The sequence below is a fragment of the Chanodichthys erythropterus genome, chromosome 23 (assembly GCF_024489055.1).
Source record: "Chanodichthys erythropterus isolate Z2021 chromosome 23, ASM2448905v1, whole genome shotgun sequence".
Classification (NCBI taxonomy): Eukaryota; Metazoa; Chordata; class Actinopteri; order Cypriniformes; family Xenocyprididae; genus Chanodichthys; species Chanodichthys erythropterus.
Window position 1 is genome coordinate 8,508,596 of NC_090243.1, and position 23,639 is coordinate 8,532,234.

At 42.1% G+C, this 23,639-nt stretch overlaps 1 protein-coding gene across 3 annotated transcripts in view; it reads right to left on the reverse strand.

The window, feature by feature from the left end:
* Positions 1-23,639, reverse strand: part of ctnnd2a (catenin (cadherin-associated protein), delta 2a) — a 374,070-nt gene that overhangs the window by 113,190 nt on the left and 237,241 nt on the right. For all 3 annotated transcript variants that reach the window (XM_067377392.1, XM_067377391.1, XM_067377393.1), the window contains one exon: positions 3,319-3,451. In XM_067377392.1, the coding sequence (XP_067233493.1) occupies positions 3,319-3,451 (133 nt within the window). The remainder of the gene's footprint in view (positions 1-3,318; positions 3,452-23,639) is intronic.

Consider the following 23,639-nt stretch of genomic DNA (forward strand, 5'->3'; position numbering starts at 1 on the left):
GACTATAAGTAACTTTGCAAGTATGTCAACTTATTCTACTAACCCGACACCTAAACAGTCTACTAATACTAATGAGAGTTAGTTGACATGTAGGTGCAACAATACTTATAGTCAATAGAATGTCTAAAGGGTACCAGCAAAATAAAGTGTAACCATATATTATGCAAGACCTTAGACAGCCTTTAAAGGTGCCCTAGAACATTCTTTCACAAGATGTAATATACGTCTAAGGTGTCCCCTGAATGTGTCTGTGAAGTTTCAGCTCAAAATACCCCATAGATTTTTTTAAATTAATTTTTTTAACTGCCTATTTTGGGGCATCATTAACTATGCGCCGATTCAGGCTGCGGCCCCTTTAAATCTCGTGCTCCCTGCCCCCTGAGCTCTCGACTATAATACAGTGCATAAACAAAGTTCACACAGCTAATATAACCCTCAAATGGATCTTTATGTTCGCCATGCATGCTGCATGCATGCGTCGGATCATGTGAGTATAGTATTTATTTGGATGTTTACATTTGATTCTGAATGAGTTTGAGGCTGTGCTCTGTGGCTAAAGCTAACATTACACACTGTTGGAGAGATTTATAAAGAATGAAGATGTGTTTATGCATTATACAGACTGCAAGTTTTTGAATATGTTTTTATACTTTTTGTATTCTATTGTGTTTAATTTCTATGGTATTTTTATTGATAATTTGATGTACTCCTGCCCAGGGACAGCAGATGAAATTTAGCTCTGTAGCTAATTCTGGGGTAATATTTTATTGTCCATTGTCCCTGTCAAATAAAGAATAAATAAATAAATAAATAAGTGTTTAATGAAAATAATCTTGTCTCCGCAAATACAGTAATAAACGTAACTTGGTAACTTTAACAACATTTAACAGTACATTAGCAACATACTAACGAAACATTTAGAAAGACAATTTACAAATATCACTAAAAATATCATGTATCATGTCAGTTATTATCGCTCCATCTGCCATTTTTTGCTATTGTTCTTGCTTTCTTACCTAGTCTGATGATTCAGCTGTGCACAGATCCAGACGTTAATACTGCCTGCCCTTGTCTAATGCCTTGAACATGGGCTGGCATATGCAAATATTGGGGGCGTACATATTAATGATCCCGACTGTTACGTAACAGTCGGTGTTATGTTGAGATTCGCTTGTTTTCCAGAGGTCTTTTAAACAAATGAGATTTACATAAAAAGGAGGGAGCAATTGAGTTTGAAACTCAATGTATTTCTTTTCCATGTACTGAACTCTTGTTATTCAACTATGCCAAGGTAAATTCAATTTTTGATTCTAGGGCACCTTTAAAAAATGTGGAAGAGGGGAAAAAGCCATTAACAAGCCTGAAACCCTTGTGCTGCAGACTGGTGTCATTTTTCACTATACACTCCATAATGTGAAAGTGTGTATGTTGAGGAAAAGAATGGCAGGGGTGAAATGAGTTGTTCAGGGCTTCGGCACCATTTGCTTCTGTACTGTCACATATAATTAACCATACTATTTTACCAAGCAACCACACACACACACTTTGTTGCTACTGGTCCTCTAACACCAGAATAGCATTCCTCTCCTTAAATATTATTTAGATATCATCAATGTTATCTTCCATAATCATAATTTCTGCTGTCCTTGTAATACCATTAGAAAACCTCTGAATATGAAGAGTTTACAAATGCAAAATGTACTGCACCAACGCATGCTTGTTACATAATACAATGAGTTGCATAATGTATTGGATGTGTTAAGTCCATGAGCGATGAATGTTTGACCTTTTTTTTTAAGAGACCTCTGATATGATGACAGTGGGATGAAACAGATCGGTGGTTCTCAACTGGTGGGTCATAACCCAAAAGTGGGCTGCAGTGGTTCTGATTAGGTCAAGAACTGGAGGGAAGAGAAAAAAAGGGCTAAATACAAAATAAAATGGAAAACAAATAGACTTATACACTCTTAAAAGCAATGAGAAATATCTTAGTTCACTGCCAACATTTTAGTTTAGTCAATGGATGTGCATCCAATTAAATTAAAAAATATTTTGATGTAAATTCATTACTTGGCAGAAGCTAGCTAAATTAAGCAGATGCCAACATGGACAGGTTGTGTCTTCACCAGGACAAAAGGAAAAAAATAAATATATTACTGTGGCAAAAATACTATTTATTGCTACTGTTTCATGACCCTTTAATGTCAAACATTAAACCATAGAGCTTGTATTTGGTCAGAAAACCACATGGAGATCTTAAAACTTCTCTTTTCTTGACAAAAGATTAATAAATGATTGTAATTACAGATTTGGGAAGATGATTGGCAAGTGCTGCATTTTCAAATACACATTATAATCAGTTGTAACCAGAAAACTAGTTGAGAACAAACAATGGAAATGATATGCCAATCTTTTAGTTTATTTCCAAGAAAAAAACAGCAAACCAGAGCAGCTGAATATTATAGGACCAAATCTAATCAATCAAGCTATGATGGAACATTGCTCCAAATACTTTATGAGAACAACATGAAACAAGTTCATTTCGGTGTGTGGAGAAATTGATGAAAGGGGGTATCAAAGAAAGCAGGGGGATTCATTCGGTGTCTTTTCTTAATAAATAAGACATTTTTCAGATGGAGAAAAATGCTGGTTTGAAGTGGAGCTCATTGCTAGATAAACTAATTTGGGTCTCACTGTTTGTTTTGTTTTTTTCATTAAATATCATTTAAAAGTTTGTCGGCTAGCTTGTCTCTCCCTCTGTTGCTGTTTTGTTCCTGCAGATTTATTCTCCAAATTTAATTTCCTCGTCCTCCAAGCCTCTCTTAAGCCTCTGGGATACAATTATAGAGCTGCTGTGTAGAGAATGGCTGTCAATATGCAGCTCTCCGTGTATTGTTTGGCTGTGCTATTAGTGCTTAATTACTGGTGCAATCCAAGGCGCTCTTTATAATTCGGAAAACTTACTGCTGGGGGATCTATCATCAGAGACCTGGCATCAAATTTCAATAAAGGGGTGAATTATTTGTCAATGGTACGTGCAAGAATTAATTTCACGCAACAACACCTATCGATAAAAATCTTTCGGTAGGTATTCCACAACAAGAGGTTTCCCAAGGTAATGTACATTGTTAATATCTACTAAATTTGTGCCAGAAGATATGGAAAAGTCCAACAGTCAGATCCCATTGCAGATGGAAGACACTTTCAACCCTAATTACCTACAGATTTTGCTCTGCATATCCTAAAAATTGAGCCTTGGTAAGCAGGTACATGTACAGATCATTAGAGCTTTGACCAGTGATATAAAGTTATATTTACCTCAGCTTTAATCTTGTTGTCTCCAAAGCATAGGTGTTGTAAATATGCTGCTGCATTGGACTGAACTGAGGGAAACTGGTGCTGCAACATTTGAATGACTTCAGGTAACTCAGGATCTCGCCACCCGAACTCCCTACGGAAAAAGAGAGAGTAGGAAAGTGAGTTTCACATTTCTGTTGTACAGTAGGTGGTGAGATAGGACTTATACGTTGTGTGCTGCCAGATCTGCACCATTACCGTGAACATCTCTTACGCACAGAGGTTAAAGTGAAATAAATGTCTTTCCAGAAACTGTTACAGGGAAAATGGTTTCCATTATTGTGTTATTGCTCTGAAACAGTGGGCTCAGAGAGGTAGTAGGAGTTTACAATTGTGAATGCCTGTGTGTGTAGTGAGTGTTTCTCTGGGTGAGAACTACTAGATTTGATCATTTCCACTGATGTTGAGGAAGTTTGACAGAAAGATTGGTTGTTTTTGATGATCTACAGAACCATGCAGCAGTAATTCTTCTCTTACATCACAGCAACAAATATCAAAGCAGCAATACAATTTTTCAAACTTAGTTGAAATTCAGAGGGAAAAAAATACATAAACAAACAAAAATAGTTCTAATTTATAGTTTGTATGTATATATATATATATACACACACACACTATAATGCCAAAAGTATTGGGACAGCCCTCCAAATAATTGAATTCAGGTGTTCCAATCACTTCCATGGCCACAGGTGTATAAAATCAAGCACCTAGGCATGCAGACCGTTTCTACAAACATTTCTTCAAACAAGAAAGAATAAGTTGCTCTCAGGAGCTCAGTGAATTCAAGCGTGGTACCGTGATAGGTTGCCACCTGTGTAAGAAGTCCATTTGTGAAATTTCCTCACTACTAAATATTTCACGGTCAACTCTTAGTGGTATCATAACAAAGTGGAAGCAATTGGGAACAACAGCAATGAAGTGGTAGGCCACGTAAAATCACAGAGCTGGGTCAGCGCATGCTGAGGCGCACAGTGCTCAGAAGTTGCCAACTTTCTATCAATAGCTACAGACCTCCAAACTTCATGTGGCCTTCAGATTAGCTCAAGAACAGTGAGTAGAGAGCTTCATGGAATGGGTTTCCATGATCGAGCAGCTGTCTCCAAGCCTTACATCACCAAGTGCAATGCAAAGTGTCAGATGCAGTGGTGTAAAGCACTCGGTCACCGGAGCAGTGCTCTCTGGAGAATCATGCTTCTCTGTCTGGCAATCTGATAGACAATTTGGCAGTTGCCAGGAGAACGGTACTTGCCTGACTGCATTGTGCCAAGTGTAAAGTTTGGTGGAGGGGGGTTTATGGTGTGGGTTTTCAGGGGTTGGGCTTGGCCCCTTATGCTCCCAACTTTTGGAGATGGCCCCTTCCTGTTCCAACATGACTGCACACCAGTGCACAAAGCAAGGTCCATAAAGACATGGATGAGCGAGTTTGGTGTGGAGGAACTTGACTGGCCTGCACAGAGTCCTGAGCTCAACCCGAAAGAACATCTTTGGGATGAATTAGAGTGGAGACTGTGAGCCAGGCTTTCTCGCTAACATCACTGCTTGACCTTTTTTTCCCCCAGGATTTGTTGATGAATAGAAAGTTCAAAAGAACAGCATTTAACTGAAATAGAAAGCTTTTGTATACTGTTCAAAAGCTTGGGGTCAGTAAGAATTGTTTTGTTTGTTTTAGAAAGAAATTAAAGAAATTAATATATTTATTCAGCAAGGATGTGATGAATTTTAATTGTATTATAAATTGTAGTGTTTCTTGAGCTGCAAATCAACATATTAGAAGGAATTCTGAAGGACCATGCAACACTGAAGAAATTACATTTTAACATGTAGTGCCCTATAATACACCCGGCGCAATGTGACGCAAGGTGCAGCGCAAGTGTGTTTGCTATTTTGCGTCCGGCGCCGTTCGCGTTTTCCCGTTCAACGGCATGTCCTTAAATTAGTAAGTGCATTTACGCCAGTTAGTGCGCCCATGGGCGTGCTGGTCTAAAAGAGGTGTGTTCAGGCGCATTGCCGGCGCATTGCTATTTTAAGGAGCAGAAAATAGACTGTGCCAACTCAAACCTGGTCTAAAGTCTCAAGTCAATAGCGCAATATTTTTTGTTAGAGCGCGTTGGTAGAAACTGCGCCTCTGGGCGCGTCCACAGTGCGCGTTGACTTTGCTTATTACACACAGGGATGCGCATCACACAAACATGCCAAACTGAAAAACTAAAGGATTACAGTATAAAAGAATATTATTGTGTAGGCTACATAAATATAAAAATGTAATGATGAATAGTCATTGCATGTATTAGAATTAGGCTACCTATTTTCAATTCAGCCTATTACTATTTATAATGATGAACGAAATTGGCTAATTAATTGAACAATCGTGCCAATACACACACATATATATTAACTGACTCATCGTGCAGAGCTATTTGAAAGCCTGCATTTGCAAGCCCGCTTTAACTTCTCGCAGGAGCAGATCGATTTCTTCACTTGAAAAGCGTTCAGCTTTTCTGCCAACAAATTCCTCCATGTAAATAGCAATCCGCCATGGCGTGAGCGCATCTCTCTCTCTTAAAGGGAATGGGAGATGACACTCTGATTGGTTTATTGAATGTTACGCCCATTACTCATTAAGAGAATAGGGACAACCCATTTCAAAAATGCGCCCCGGCGCACGAACCGTTTTTCCGTCTTTAAAATAGCAAAAGTGGATTTGAACACGCCCCGAGTGCACCTGCGCCGTGCGCTTTACACTTTGCGTTTAGATCGTTAAAATAGGGCCCATAGTTACATAGAAAAGAGTTCTTTTAAATGGTAATAATATTTCACAATATTAATGTTTTCATGGTATTATTGATCAAATAAATGCAGCCTTAGTGAGCAGAAGATTAATATTAAAAAACCTTAATGTTTCCAATATATATATATATATATATATATATATATATATATATATATATATATATATAGATAGATAGATAGAGAGAGAGAGAGAGAGAGAGAGAGAGAGAGAGAGAGAGAGAAGCAAGACATTATGCAGTATTCTCCTGTACTTCAAATCATTAAATTACTTTTCAAAGTGAAGTAGCTCACCAATATCAGCAGCTAAAAAGGCTCCCCATACAATGATACCTCTTCTTCCGTGCTTCACTGTGCTAGAGATGCATTTATTATTATATTTCTCAGCAGATTTTCAAAGACAGCACTCCAGAGCATCACCATACAACTCGTGTTTCATTGTGATTCATCACTCCACACACAACTTCTCATATTTTGCCAAAAACCTCATTCTGTCTTTGATGTTTTTCTGAGACAGCAATGGCTTTTTATGTAGTGCATTTGCCTACATTTTGAGGCTGATTTCCTGACCAATAATTTGTGGTTAAGACAATTAAAAGTGTAATGTTTAGCCATTTTGGGCTTGGCCCAGTTTTTTGGCCAGGAGTTTACATGTATACAAAATATGCAAAGCACTTGACCTAGGAAATAATTAAGACTTGTTTGGACAAATTAGCAACCACCAAACACGCTAGCAGCCAAAAAGCAATGGCCTGGCAACCACAGAAAAGACCCTAGCATTGTGGGGTTACGCTTTACACAGCCAAGAAGTACTAGCATTTTTCTCAAAAGGACTAAAAGTCTAGAATCTACTTAACACAAAACAAATGCACACCTGTCATGCCCATTTCTTTGTTTTTGTGAAGAATTACAGCAAAATATTTTCCATCTCAGAGTCCATCACAGAGCATGGCAGACTTTGATAAATAAAGGCCCTAAACAAATGCCTTTTATCTGAGTGAGATTGCATTTGATAGAGATAAGAAGAGCCGCAGGAGGGATTTGGAGGGTTGCTGGTGTCTGAAGCCCTTAACCTGAGGGCCGGCAGTGCTTGAAGGCAGATGGTCTCTCCTGGCTCTGCGAAGAGAGCGATAAGGATCAGCCTGCCTGCAGTTAGGGGCCCGTTCCTCCTGAGGATCAGTCTTCCCGCTCACCAGCCCATAATCAAAATGAAAACGATCAGCTGATAAGATAAGCATTGTGCTTTTTGATTAATTAAAAAGTAGCAGGGACTCTCAGTTCAAATGAAACGCCAGTCATGTGCGTATAAAGTGGGGATGCTTCATGGGCGCTGTGCTAAACGCTGTAAAATGGGGCCAGTTGACACCATCAGAGCAGTTTCCTTTTCTTTTCCCCCATCGATGTGCAGGAACTTCACAAGCAGCATGACAGAACTGGGGCATGAAGAAAGAATTTTTTATGTGTGTGTATGTGCGTTTCAGTGCGTTTAACAGAGAGGAAACAGAGAGGAAAGATCAGAAGTAGTGCAACGCAATCCAATGTATTATCATAAGGCACGATTGTGTGCAGACAACACACACACACACACACGCACGCATACAGAAGAGTCACCACAGCAATCACAATCATCCATACAGATTGAGTGTTTACATGCATAACAAAAGACTATCAAACATCAGCTCATTATAAAAACCTGAATGGTTATGTTATAAATAATAATAAATCTGTATATGAGATCGTGAAATTAAATTTTAATTCACTGAAGCTGACACGATTTACACGCAAAGCAAAACCAAGGCAAAAGTAACTGTAAATCATTTATAACCTTTCCCTATGTGAGTTAATTCCAAAAAGAATTGATTCTACAATTCAGACGTGTCAGAATTCAAGAGTCCACTCAAAAGGACAGGGATATGAAATATATAGGCAAGTGTTCGTCTATCTAAACTGCACATCCCAAAGAAGCCTTAACAGCAATGATTCATATTTAGTGCTGCTTAAACTGGTTATATTTTTCTCCTGTTGCCGGGAGTTGACTGCGAAAATAATCAATAGTCATTGAGATGAGTTGATTTCTCTTTGAAATCAATTAATGTTTACACTGAAGTTGTTTAAATTGAATTTCTCCTTTACTTCATTCTCAAAACTGACCATTATTTAAATCCTTTAATTACTTTAAAATGCATCAGCAAAAAACAAAACTGTGACACACACAGTACTCATGCACACAGAAAGCCACTTCAAACTGAGTTCTCTTTAGCACTTGACAAAAATGGACACAAAACTATGCCAAAATGCTGCTTTGTCGAGTATCCTCGTAAGCACAGTCTTAAATGAGTTAAATAAAGTCTTAAATGACCAAGTGACAGCAGCCTAATAAACCTGCTACTGTGACGTTTGCCGTTAATGGTAATAAAATAACAAAAGACAGAGAAAATCACTCACTGCTCTTGACTGACTTTAATAAGGAAATGAATCTATATTTAACTTATAATTTATGTAGTGAAGACTATGAAGTGTTTGATAACTTTATTACATTTCTGTATATTTTCTATCTGTTAGATCAAATATTTAAAATATACTGTCTTTATGTTGTTTCTACAATAATTTGGAGACTAAGGGCCCTATAATACATCCAGCGCAATGCGACGCAAGGCGCAGCGCAAATGTGTTTGCTAGTTTGCGTCCGGCGCCATTCGCGTTTTCCCGTTCAGCGACACGTCCTTAAATTAGTAAATGCATTTGCGCCAGTTAGTGCGCCCATGGGCGTGCTGGTCTAAAAGAGGTGTGTTCAGGTGCATTGCCAGCGCATTGCTATTTTAAGGAGATGAAAATAGACTGCGCAATGGCGCAATATTTTTTTTGTAAGAGCGCGTTGGTAGAAACTGCGCCTCTGGGCGCGTCCACAGTGCGCGTTGACTTTGCTTAGTACACACAGGGATGCGCATCACACAAACATGCCAAATATTAAAAACAAAAGGATTACAGTGTAAAAGAATATTATTGTATAGGCTACATAAATATAAAAATGTAATGATGAATAGTCATTGCGTGTATTAGAATTTGGCTACCTATTTTCAATTCAGCCTATTACTACTTATAATGATGAACGAAATTGGCTAATTAATTGAACAATCGTGCCAATACACACACATATATATTAACTGACTCATTGCGCGGAGCTATTTGAAAGCCTGCATTCAACGCAGACGACTGAAAGATTGACTTAACTTAAGAGGCCACTTAACCGGTAATTTCATCAAAACATCTGATGCCAAAAGACGAGGACACAATCACTGCTGATTCATCCCACCCATTCTTCACCTCGGGAAGCTTTGGTGGATTTCTGCTTGTCCCGTAGATGATCGCGCTTTAACTTCGTGCACGCGCAGATCGGTTTCTTCGCTTGAAAAGCGTTCAGCTTTTCCGCCATGTAAATAGCAATCCGCCATGGCGTGAGCGCATCTCTCTCTCTTAAAGGGAATGGGAGATGACACTCTGATTGGTTTATTGAACGTTACGCCCATTACTCATTAAGAGAATAGGGACAACCCATTTCAAAAATGTGCCCCGGCGCACGGACCGTTTTTTCCGTCGTTAAAATAGCAAAAGTGGATTTGGACACGCCCTGAGTGCACCTGCGCCGTGTGCTTTACACTTTGCGTTTAGATCGTTAAAATAGGGCCCTATGTGTAAAATTATTACAATATTAAAATATATTAAAAACTTTAACGTTAGGTGCAATTAATCATGATTAATTACAAAAAAATGTGTGATTAATTCATTAATTTTTTTAATCAATTGACAGCACTAATCTTCATTAATACTTGTTGAGAATTGCATACTCTCACTTAGAATAAATCCGACCAACATTTAAATCTCTAAATAGAACAATACAGACCAGTATTTATATCTCTTAATTGCCTTTGAATGCTCAGATGTGACGAGTTAAGAACAATTAAAATTTATGATTACTAAATAAAATAAATTTTTCTGCTTACTTTAAACTTTAAATTTCTTAACTTAAAAATTTTGAGGCAACTGCTTTCCTCAGATTTTTTGAGTTTTGCCAACTTATTTGGGCTTACAGTGTACCAAAGTATTAAAATAAAAAAACGAAAAATGAAATAAACACAAACAAATAAATATAAATGAACAAAAAAACAATATAAAATATAAAAAAAAATTACTAAAAGTTCAACTAAAATGAAAGTGAAAACAGAAAATATAAAAAATTCCTGCTCTTCATCCCTTTATATTAAACAATAAATGTCTTCTAACTGACAGTGATAGAGGTGTTTCTCACTGTGGACAGACAAACTGCAATAATTTTTTAATTATTGCAATCATTTTATTGTGCCTTGATTAAGCATAATTGTGTAAGGGCATGCACATAAACACACTTAATCAGACTGCATCACATGCAATAGCTCAACGAACCACAAATTCAGAAGTTTCATCACAGACACACACATGCACAAATAAATGGATGTCAAAGAGTGAGAGACGAGAAGCCTGCAAAGAAAAGCTGTGTAAACATCCATCTTCTCTTTCTGTGTTCAAATAATCTTTATCATTACAACGCAGTTCCAGGCAACAGCTGCCGGACTGCAGGATTACCCAACGAGCCTCCTCCACCCAGCAAATCTGGGGAATGATGGGGTCCACCCAAGATGACTGCTGGCAAGGCAATGGGCAGTGGCTAATGTGAACGGATAGCTGTTGTCATGGCCTCTGTCCAACGGCCTGCAGTCTTCCCTGGCCAGAGGATTATTTTTAGCAGATGTTAATAATGGACTCTCAGACATAATCATCATGGCCGTGTAAGCGAGAGGTGCTGTAAAGTAAAACTGTCCCTGTGATTTCTTTAATGGCCATTAAGTAAAACAACAGGCACCCGGCAACATCATCATGCATTTAAAGCCATTAATACAAGTACTTAAAGCTGCCATAGTGAATAAAGCTGATTTAATCTCACGCAAGTTGTGTTCGGACTCGGGGTTCATTGACAAAGCTGATTTATCCCACTTCAATCAATACCTCCGACTGATTGTCTTACAACTACACGAGTCCCGAAAGGCAAAGGAGCAGTAAATAACTGGCACAGAGACATTAACTGAAAGGTAATGAAGTCTGCTGCAAGAATTCAAAGGGTTTTATTGGTCATACGACGAATTTAGAGGAAGGGGCATAGCGATAGATATATACTTGTGTCTACAGTGTTGAAGGTTTAGGGTGGTGAGCCGATTTCCACCTAAGGTACACGAGTCATGCACTGCTCTACTGTAATTTCACCCTCGCAGCCCATGACATTCACAATTTCACTTTTCTAATCCACTGTGTCCTACAGGTTTATATGAATTTCTTCAATAGATTTGTGCAACTGAATGTGTGAGTACTCCATATATTGGTGAGCGTGATCCAAAAAGACAATAATAGATGGGTTCCCATCCATATAATTTTAGGCAAATTTTGTAATAGTGCATAAAAATGCTGGATGCAAACCCCAAGATGTGAATAGAAATTCTAAAATCTGCATAAAAAAAGGTACTTGCTCACTTGTGGTGGATACACTGGATATTCTGTAAGAATATATGTGAATAAACTAAGATGGAAACATTTACAGAATAAAAATCTGTTCAAAAGTTTGGAGTCTGTAAGATGGGTAATGTTTTTGAAAGAAGACTCTTATGCTCACCAAGACTACATTCATTTTCATCAATAATACAGTAAAAAATAGTACAATTTTAAATATTATTACAGATAAAATAATCTGTTTTTTTCTGATATATCCCAACAGCTGCTAAATTCTAACGTAAACTTTTTAGCCAGCCCATCAAATCTAGATATAATCAAGACCATCATCAATTCATCTTAAAGTCAAGTGTATCATCCCAATCCAACAGTACATAAATTAATTCAATTTTGGAACATGCAAACTATTTAAATTACAATACAAAAGTGAATTAGCTAGAGTGGATGAGTTGTATATCAGCAGAACACCATACTAAATAATCAGGCATCATTGCTGAAGTCCTCTTCAATGAGTTTTTTAATAAGGTAAGAGCCCAGCTACATTCCACAGATGGCCTGATTTATTGATAAGCTTGAAGAAGCCAAAGAAACAAAATGGTGACCCATTGATGCCCTCTGAAATAGGAAAAAAATCTCCTGGGTAATGATCAAATTTCTTCTCAAGAGTGTGAGGTGGAATTTGATTTTAAATGAGGCAATTAACAGGGCAGAGTTCCTTTGAGAGCCACCAGACTCCATCACAGTGGCACCACAGAAATGATGGTACAAGAATGAGAGAGACTGTCCTGTTGGTTAATGGAGCTGAAAAAAAATGGCTGCTGTCATATGTATAATACATGGATGTGACATATTTGCAGCTCTCAGATAAAGACGAAGGCTTGGGTCGAAATTTTGGCAACTGAAAATGTTCGGCCGAAGCAGCTATTTTCAGCTAGTTTTTGGAGGGTCGAGATCACTGACTGAAGTAATTTAATTAGAGCTTCTCCGAATGGCAAGTTTCGACTGTGTTCAGTGTCTATTTCATGCACACAACGTGGATAAGCTACAACAGTTAAACATGTCAGCTATGTGGATTGACAATATTAATTTCTCGATTTCAATCGGTAATAATATGGTTTCTTAAATCTAAATTCTTATAGTCTGTGATATTTTTCTGTTGATGTGTGAACAAAACTTGACTAAAAATTTGTAACACTCCTGTCATAATTGCAAACAGCTTTGTGCTTTGTTACTTTCAATAAGAAGTTGTTACGGTTGCTGGTGTAAAGAGGAGGCAGATCACGGATTTCCACAAACATACAATACTTTAATGTAAACGAAGGCAGAGAACACCATACAAACTCTAACATAAACAGAGAACGGACGAGGAGTGAAGGGAGTGAGTGCAATATAAGGGGAGTGCTGACAATAGAGTCCAGGTGCAGGTGATGAGTGTCGATGAGGAGCTGACAAGGGAAGTGAGTGCAGGTGTGGAGAACAGGAGGGTTCTGGGAAATGGAGTCCAGGGAAACAAGGGATCTGTAACAGTACCTCCCCCTCCCGGTAGGCGCGTCCTCGCGCCGTAGATGTAACAACCGGGAGGGGGGCGGGCGCCCTGGAGACCTCAAACCGGAGCAGGGGGATGAGTAGACTGGAGTGGAGGTCTCCAGGGCGGGCTCAAAAGCCATGGCGGGTCAGGAGCCGAAGGCAGCCATGGCGGGTCAGGGGCTGAAGGCAGCCATGGCGGGTCAGGTGCAGAAGGCAGCCATGGCGGGTCAGGTGCAGCGGGCAGCCATGGCGGGTCAGGTGCAGCGGGCAGACATGCAGCGGGCATACATGGCGGGTCAGGTGCAGCGGGCAGCCATGGCGGGTCAGGTGCAGCGGGCAGCCATGGCGGGTCAGGAGCCGAAGCCTTCGAGGCGTTGAGCCCAGGCGGCGCTGAAGGACCGGCGGGAGATGGCGGAACCAAAGGCTCTGCCGACCGAAGCGCAGCCGGGACTCCAGAAGGCCGCAGTAGAAGCAGTAGGACAGCCAACAAAAAGAACACCGGGGGGAGTGAGGAAGCCAACTGAAACTGAGGGACGGAGTGACGGAGCGGAGACGGAGGAGTGTAGTCCAGAGGGAAGGGCAGGCTGACGAGTGCACAAGGTGTGAGTGGAGGCAGGATGGATACTGGTGACGCTGGTGGACTGATGGGTAACGGTGGAGCAGAGGGAGGTTGGAGCCGGGGTGTAGGTAATCGCCCAGAGGTCCGAGGTGGAGATCTGGGCGAGGGGGCTTGAGGTGAAGGTTCAGTGCAAACATAACTGGATGGAGGTGGGAGAGGGAGGCAGGGAGGGAAAACAGTCTTTGGGCTGGAGGGTTCAAAAACACAGTTCATAGGGGCAGTAGGTTCGGCGGCGACGGCGGCTGGCTCGGCGGCGGCGGCTGGAGCGGCTGGTTCGGCGGCGGCGGCTGGAGCGGCTGGCTCGGCGGCGGCGGCTGGTGCGGCTGGCTCGGCGGCGGCGGCTGGAGCGGCTGGCTCGGCGGCGGCGGCTGGAGCGGCTGGCTCGGCGGCGGCGGCTGGAGCGGCTGGCTCGGCGGCGGCGGCTGGAGCTGAGGGCTCGTAGGCGGCGGCAGGAGCTGAGGGCTCGTAGGCGGCGGCTGGAGCTGAGGGCTCGTAGGCGGCGGCTGGAGCTGAGGGCTCGTAGGCGGAGACTGGAGACCTTTGCTCGGCGGCGGAGACTGGAGAACTTTGCTCGGCGGCGGAGACTGGAGAACTTTGCTCGGCGGCGGAGACTGGAGAACTTTGCTCGGCGGCGGAGACTGGAGAACTTTGCTCGGCGGCGGAGACTGGAGAACTTTGCTCGGCGGCGGAGACTGGAGAACTTTGCTCGGCGGCGGAGACTGGAGAACTTTGCTCGGCGGCGGAGACTGGCGCTGCTTGCTCGGCGGCGGAGACTGGCGCTGCTTGCTCGGCGGAGACTGGCGCTGCTTGCTCGGCGGAGACTGGCGCTGCTTGCTCGGCGGAGACTGGCGCTGCTTGCTCGGCGGAGACTGGAGAACTTGGCTCGGAGGAGACTGGAGAACTTGGCTCGGAGGAGACTGGAGAACTTGGCTCGGAGGAGACTGGAGAACTTGGCTCGGAGGAGACTGGAGAACTTGGCTCGGAGGAGACTGGAGAACTTGGCTCGGAGGAGACTGGAGAACTTGGCTCGGAGGAGACTGGAGAACTTGGCCCGGAAGAGACTGGAGAACTTGGCTCGGAGGAGACTGGGGTTGAGGGCCATTTCATCCCCTCAAAAACAATTAAAATCCCCACAGGCACTGGAGCTGGCTCTGTGGGGACTGGAGCTGGCTCTGGAGATACTGGAGCTGGCTCTGGAGATACTGGAGCGGGCTCTGGAGACACTGGAGCGGGCTCTGGAGACACTGGAGCGGGCTCTGGAGACACTGGAGCGGGCTCTGGAGACACTGGAGCGGGCTCTGGAGACACTGGAGCGGGCTCTGGAGACAATGGGGCCGCTTTCTTCCTCCTCCTCCGCTTACTGGGCCCAGTAGCGGAATATGGGTCCAGCCTGGGGCAGGCAGGGAGTTCGCTGGAAAGGTATGCAGAGGAAGCCGGAGGTTGACCAACTGGCCCGGCCAACCGTGTTTCTGGATGGACCGGACGACAACACTGATCCTGAACCTCTTCTACTAAGAATTTGGAGCCATTCAACCACAAAATTAAATTGATAGTATCGCTTAAGGAGAAACAAAAAACAGGTTCATCAAAACGGATAGTGTCGTCATCCAATCCATCCAAAAACAGGGAGATCAACTGAGCGTCGGGCCAGTTAGACAAGTAAGCAAGCTCAACGAACTCCTCCACATACCTCTCCAGCGAACGTCCTACCTGCAGGAGCCCGATAATGCGTTCGCTGGCTGTTAGGGTGAGAGGCGATGGAGGAGCTGGATCCAGGGAGCTGGGGAAAGTCTCCATTTTTTTTTCTCTGTGGAAATCCGGTCGGTTTAGGTCCGTTCTTCTGTTACGGTTGCTGGTGTAAAGAGGAGGCAGATCACGGATTTCCACAAACATACAATACTTTAATGTAAACGAAGGCAGAGAACACCATACAAACTCTAACATAAACAGAGAACGGACGAGGAGTGAAGGGAGTGAGTGCAATATAAGGGGAGTGCTGACAATAGAGTCCAGGTGCAGGTGATGAGTGTCGATGAGGAGCTGACGAGGGAAGTGAGTGCAGGTGTGGAGAACAGGAGGGTTCTGGGAAATGGAGTCCAGGGAAACAAGGGATCTGTAACAGAAGTAAAGTCTCAACTTTAAATTTCTGTCGATTTTATAACAAAATTCGAACAATAAATGCTGTTTTGTCGCTCTTTAAAGGATTGGTTCAGTTCAGAATGAAAATTTCCTAAGAATTTACTAACCCCAATTCATCTAAAAGGATTATGTCTGTCATTCTTCAGTCCAAAAGAAATTAAGGCTTTTGAGGAAAATATTCCAGGATTTTTTGCCATATAGTGGACTTCAATGGCTACCATTGGCTTGAAGGTCCAAATTACATTTTTAAAAGGCTCTACATGATCTCAGACGAGGAATTAAAAAAAAAAAACAAAAAAAAAAAAAAATATATATATATATATATATATATATATATATATATATATATATATATATATATATATATATATTTATGGGCTGTCAAACGATTAATTACGATTAATCGCATACAAAATAAAAGTTTAAGTTTGCATAATATATGTGGGTGTACTGTGTGTAATTATTATGTATATATAAATACACACAAATTAATGTATATATTTAAGAGAAATATGTTATTTATGTACAAAATACTTTTATTTATATATAATACAAATTATATAAAAATATAAGGTTACACTTTATTTTACAGTGCCGTAGTTACATTGTAAATACTCAAATAAGTACTGAGTACTATTAATTATCTACATGTACTTACTATAGAGTTACAGTTAGGGTTAGGGTTTGGTTTAGGGTTAGTTACTTGTAATTATGCATAATTTACTGTTATTACTATAGTAAGTACATGTAGTAACATGTAACTACGGCACTGTAAAATAAAGTGTTACCAAATATAAATAAATACATATACTTGTAAATATTTCTCAAATATATACATGAATGTGTTTATATTTATATATACATAATAATTACACACAGTACACTCACATATATTAGGCAAACTCAAACTTTTATTTTGTATGCGATTTTTTCATATGACAGCCCTAAAATATATACTGTATATATATACTGTATATATATATATATATATATATATATATATATATATATATATATAGGAATGAACTTTCCAACGTGGCACATCGCAGAGCTAGTGCAAGACAAGCATTTGTGGTTAAAAAGTATATACATTTTTTAAATTTTTTTTAGAAAATGACCATTTGTTTCGTTAGATAAGACCCTTATTCCTTGTGTGGAGCCCTTTGAAGCTGCATTTAAACTGCAATTTTGACCTTCAACCCATTGGGAGCCGTCCACTATATGGAGAAAAATCCTGGAACGTTTTCCTCAAAAACCTTAATTTCTTTTCGAATGAAGAAAGAAAGACATAAACATCTTTGATGACATGGGGGAGAGTACATTATCAGGAAATTTTAATTCTGAAGTGAACTAATCCTTTAAGACAGCGTGACAGATCGCTGTAGACGCCTCAGTTTAAGCCTGCCTGAACCGATTATCTCATCTCCTCTTTACTAATACAGTATTTACAGTAAGAAATAAACATGGGTGAACACCACAAGGTATGTTGAAAGATAAATTACAACTTACCGAAATTAATCATGTCTCATGTAATCACTCAATTAGTGTTTCAATAAAACAGCTTGTAGGCTATACAATGTCACTTAAAGTTACATTTACCACAAGAAAGCTATTCAGTGTTTATAATATGTCCATATTCTTTAAAATAGTCACCAGTTTAATTACTTAATAGTTTACTTCACTATAATAATTATACTGACCTCACCAGCTACTTCAAAATGACCAAACAAACCTTAAAAAAGATCCCCTTCCTATTCATCAGCATTCCTGCCTCTTGATGGCAAAGCTGTGTTAAGTTCATTACACTATGATCTTGAATTAACCTAGAGGCCCCCAACAATCTTCCTATTCTAATCAGGAAGATAGTGACACAATTAAAGAGTCAAACTTCTTGTCAGTAATTTAATTAAGCCGGGTGCTATGCCATGTTGCATACTAAGTGCTGTTACCCAGGTGATATAACTTTAATAAATCCCTGCCTGGATGACTGCTGATGGAAGCTGAAGTTGTAGTCTCTTAAGACCTGTGTGTCTTTGCTCACTCGACTGTAACTGGTAACAAATACGTTGACAGAACAGGTCCAAACTCCACTTCACATCATCCAACCTGAAATAATTAGGCTGCGCAAAGACGAGCGGAACGAAGGCCCGTCAAGAAGTTGTTATCCTTTGTTACACAATTATTACTAATGTGACATCACATCAAAAGAAGATGACACGCCGCACAACGAGTCCTTGGTTTGCTGTAAAGGCAAGATGGGTGCATTTCGAGCATTACTAGGCCGGCAACCACAGAATTCCAGCAGGAAATGCAACAGATTTCCAAAGAATTCCAAAGCCTATGATTCATATACATCAACCTTGCATGTTTACTCATTCAATATTCAGGGGTATTTGATTATTTTTTGTAGCAGCCAAAGTTTTGGACATACCTTTATTATTATTATTATTATTTCCCACAATTCAGAATAATAGTAAAGCTACAGATGCTATGAAATAACAAAAAATGTAGGTATGGCAATTATGTAAAGACCAAAAGAAATGTTAAAAGGTACCTATTATGCCCCTTTTCACAAGATGTAATACAAGTCTGTGATGTCCTCAGAAGTTTCAACTCAAAATATCCCACAGATCATTTATTGTAGCTTGACAAATTTGCCCCATTTGCCGTTTTTGTGTGTATCCCTTTAAATGCAAATGAGCTGCTACTGCTGGCCCCCTTTCCAGAAGAGGGCGGAGCTTTAACAGCTTGTGCTTCGGTTGCTCAACAACAAAGCTGGAGAATCTCACGCAGCCAAAATGAAGATCGTTAGTGCCGTCATGTTAATCCTAATCAAGGACCCCTTTAAACAAATCAAAATCCTTAAAATTCAAAGCCACACTCTGTTTAGATTACATCTATACACACTCAGGGCATTCTGGGATGTTTCCAAAAGTACTGAAGTTGTTACATGCTGGGTACAGGTTGGCTGCTTTACTCTGCACAAATAATAAATAAATATTAATAAATAGTTATATTTTAATTAATTAATTTTAAATTATACATTAATAAATTATATGTTTCATACACAGGTATATTTTATAAGCTACAATTTAAAAGACAGGGGTCTATAAGATTTTTGGTAACACTTCATTTTAGGGTCTTTTAACGAGTTGCTTATTAGCATATTTCACATTAGAATATTGGCTATTTATTAGTACTTATTAAGCACATATTAATGCCTTATTCTACATTCTTAATCCTACCTATATACCAATACCTAAACTTAACAACTACCTTACTAACTAACATTTCTTTTAATTATCAATGTTGAAAAAAGTTGTGCTGCTAAATATTTTTGTGGCAACTGTGATATTATTTTTTTCAGGATTCAATAAAGAATAGAAAAGATCAAAAGAACATTTATTAGAAAAGGAATCATTTGTATCATTATAAATGTCTAATGCATCTTATAGATTACATTTTCCACATTCAAATATATTCCAACTGAATTCTGCAAGTTTTGTTCTCTTAAGTACTTCTGAAATTGTAAAAAGTTTATGCTTGCTCATTACCTTGATGAACTATATGCAGATTGTGTTGAGATGCTACATTACTGAATGACATTATGGCAGAGCAATGGATACATATGTGCCTCTCTCGCCTCAACAGGACAACTTTAAAGAGAGATACATCAGAGGATACGCATCTAGAGGTCAGGTTGCATCTGACATGAAACATTAAATGAATGTTTCTGAAAGCCTGAGATGGACGATCTCTGGGGTCTCTGGAGCGTCAGATCTACTCCATCAGCTGCAGCTCCACAATACTGATGAAAATGATCATATCACGGAGTAAGTGACAGAGGAAAGCCATATCCTGAATCTCTGAAGATTGCCTCCATGGTGAATGGGTTTGTTAAGATGATCTGGAACGCTCAAAGTTGCGTCCGAGTATGATTCTCTCTGACTCATGTGATGAAAGATGACAGTTGTCCTTGGAACTATTCCCTCAGAGGCTCTAAGGTCAGACTACATCCAAGGACATGCATGTCAATTAAAGAGGAATGGAGAGGGGGACAGGAATGTGTGCACCAGTGGAGACATGGCGTGGGTGGTCAGTAGATATGAAGCAAAGCCTATTTATACAAGGAAAAAATCAAGTGACAATGTGAAAACACTTACAGAGGTGATGAGTGGACAATGTTAGCCCAGTGACATAGTGCTCATTATAGAGAGTATCCAATTAAAAATGGATTTACACTGATGAGCTTGGGAGATGATATCTGAATAGGTGGTACAGGCCAGGTTCAACTAATTATTGTAACATATACGCAGACACATTCACAAATGATGGATACGCCTCTAAAGCTTATTTGCTAATCATTCATATTTATAAAGTTCCTTTTTAATGTTTTAGAAAAATTGTGTTGAAAATTAAAAAAATCTATTCAAATTGTATGTAATAAAAATTCTTAGTACATCTTATTTTTATATATAAATTTTCTTAAAGGGTTAGTTCACCCAAAAATTCTGTCATTAATTACTCACCCTCATGCCGTTCCAGATCTGTAAGACCATCTTCGGAACACCAATTATGATATTTTTGATAAAATCCGAGTGAGGCCTGCATTGACAACATGTTAATTTACACTTTCAATGCCCAGAAAGGTATACTAAAGTTCCCTTTCAGTCGGTCACGTTCGACGTACGTCAGTAGTGACCGACAAATTGGGATATCGCTAGAGAGCCCCTATCAGCTTCGAGAGAACTAAAACAAGCCAATGGAATTGGCGTGCGATATTTGCATAATGCGCACCTCCCCTAACAGGTGGATATAAAAAGGGGGGCAGATGCAATCGCACTCTGTCTTTCGCTTCGGAGCCTACCTGGTGTCCTGCGGCTGTTTGAACTTCAAGCCTCTGAAGAAGTTTCGGCGCTTGTGTTGGTGTGACGACGCCTGCAGCGAGGTCGCGAGTTGGAGTGAGCCGGGTGGAAACATCCAATGTTTTCCCAGCGTTCCGCTGTAATTCCACTGGTTGGTCTGCGATTTGGTCTGGTTCCTCCTGTGTTTTTCTAAACACGTCGTGACGCTCCCTGTGTGTCTCGACACAAAAGAGCTGAAGTTTCCCCTTCTAAAAGAGCTTCACAGACAGACACTGCGTCTTTTTCAAGATGTCATTCTGTCTGTGCGTTTCTGGAGGCGGTCATTTCCTATCCTCTCTGACGGCCACGATCACTTTCTCTCATGTCTGCTTAGCGTGCTGAGACTGTGTTTGTGGGTGGTCATATTTTCTTATGGAAATATGTCCACGTCGGCGCGTTGTTTGCTCGCCTTTCTCGTAAGGGCTTTAGCGCACATCGCGCCGTGTGCCGTCGGAATTGCCGGCTGACAGCGCGCGTTGCCACGGCAACCCTGCGCGCTGTCTGGCGCTCTAGATGCACGGTCGAGACTCGGCTGCCTTTAATGAGGTGGAGTCCCCTCACTTATTCCCCGATCTAGTTATTTTTCTGAATCAGAAAATTGCTACTTTGGTTAATAAGCCTGGGTGACCAGAGGATCACAGTGGGGCAATACCCGCCGACTCATTCTCCGTGGGCCCCCCACTCCTCTAGTGCATCGCAAACATGTTGTGACTATGTTCGTGGGTGGATCATGTTTAGATACATGGCCACGTCGGTGCCCAGGGTGCCGTGTGTCGTCCAGTTGGGCGGCCACGTTCACTGTCCAACATGGCTGGTAGCTTCTGCATGTGTTGCTGGTCCTCCTTAAAATAAATATGGAGGACCCTAACATCTTAGTCAGGGCTCCAGCAGAGGATCAGATGTCGACTGCTACATTGGAGAGAGTATTGTTGGGCTCTGAACATGAAGATGAGGCTGAGCGTCCCACGGTTGTGGCGTGCTCATGCTGAATCGGATTCAGACTTGGCAACCATGCTTTCCCGGGCCCCTGGGGGTGTCGTGCGACGCGTACTCGCCTTGCCGCGCCCCCTGGCTTAGCCCGGATGTGCATGAAAAAACTTGGCAGTTTGTGGCCTTTTTTGGCGTTAATATGGAACGCCAAGAGGGTCATAATCTGCACTACAAGTTTTTCTCTCACTACCCCTAGGGTGGGGTGGCAGTGCTACGGGCACACCACCTCTGCCCTGCATGAGTCTTGGCCCCTGGCAAGTCTGCAGTAGGTCAAAGCACTCATTGCATGTGGGTAGTTCTGAGTCGGGGTTGAGCTACGCAGGATGCAAATCAAAGCGCAGGCCCCTGGCCAGACAATGTCCACCATGGTGGTCCAGAAACACCCCTGGCGAGTCTTGCTGGGATGTGCCGTCGTCAAAGTGTGCTTTCTCGATGCGCTCATCTCACAAACTGGCCTTGAACCCAGCCCGCTCAACCCGCAGTCACCTGACTAGCGGGAGACGGTCCTGGAGATATGGCGACCTGGAGCTGACGTAAACGGTTCTTTCTCCCCGGAGGAGGGCCGGGTGGAGAATTGGTCTGTTCCGCCGCTGGCTCTCCGGAGTCCAGCGGTACCCACTAAGAACTGTTTTCCGATCCTCTACGTCCCAAGAGTGTGGCTGGCGATGTGCAGCGCCCTGCGTTGCTACTCCCAGCCCCCTCTCACCTCGCCAGCAGGTGTCAGTGTGTTGGTGCAGGCCGCGCCCCGTGTGCCGTCTCCCATACGCACTGCTACCTCGCAGAGTCTGATCACACTCTGGGCCGCTACCACGCCGCCCGAGTCGGGTCCCCGTACTCTGGTTCGCTGCCCCACCCCCGGTACGTCTGTGGTGCGTTTGGTTCTGCTGGCTCGGTGTCTGGAGGCCTGGTTAGTGCCCCCAGCCCGTTCCGCTGGCTCATGCGTACTATCAGACTCGGCTATGCGATTCATTTCGCCCGGTGTCCTCCGGCGTCCAGGGGTGTCCACTTCACTTAGGTGTCGTTGGACATTGCACCTGTTCTCCAAGTGGAGATTGCTGTCCTCCTGGCGAGGGATACAATCGAGCCGGTCCCTCCAGCCGAATTGAAGTCAGGTTCAGCCCTACTTCATTGTACCCTAAAGGGCGGTGGGCTATGGCCAATCCTGGATCTGCGCGTCTTGAACCGGTACCTTCAGGCTGCCGTTTAAGGTGCTCATGCAGAAGCGCATTTTCGAGTGCGTCCGTCCCGGGGTTTGGTTTGCAGCATTCGACCTGAAGGATGCATACTTTCATGTCTCGATTCTGCGCTCGGGTCGAGCATATCAGTACAAACTCCTACCCTTCGGGCTGGCCCTGTCGCTCCACGCCTTACACGGTTGCGGAGGTGGCCATTGTTCCCCTCAAGGAACAGGGCGTTCGCATTCTCGACTGCCTCGACGACTGGTTGTTCCTGGCCAGCTCGCGAAGCAGTTGTGCGTACACAGGGAGATGGTTTAGCTCACCTCAGCCTGTTGGGTCTTTGGGTCAGCTGGGACAAGAGCAAACTCGCCCCCGGGCAGAGGATCTCTTTTCTCAGTCTTGAGCTAGACTCGGTCGCCTGGATTGTGCGCCTCTCTGAGGAGCGCGTCCAGTCGGTGTTGAACTGCCTGAGTTCGCTCAAGCGCAGGATGGCGGCCCCACTGAAAGACTTCAGAGGCTCCTGGGGCATGTGGCATCTGCAGCCGCGTTTCGCCGCTCAGGTTGCTCCATATGAGGCCGCTTCAACACCGGCTCCGCGACTGG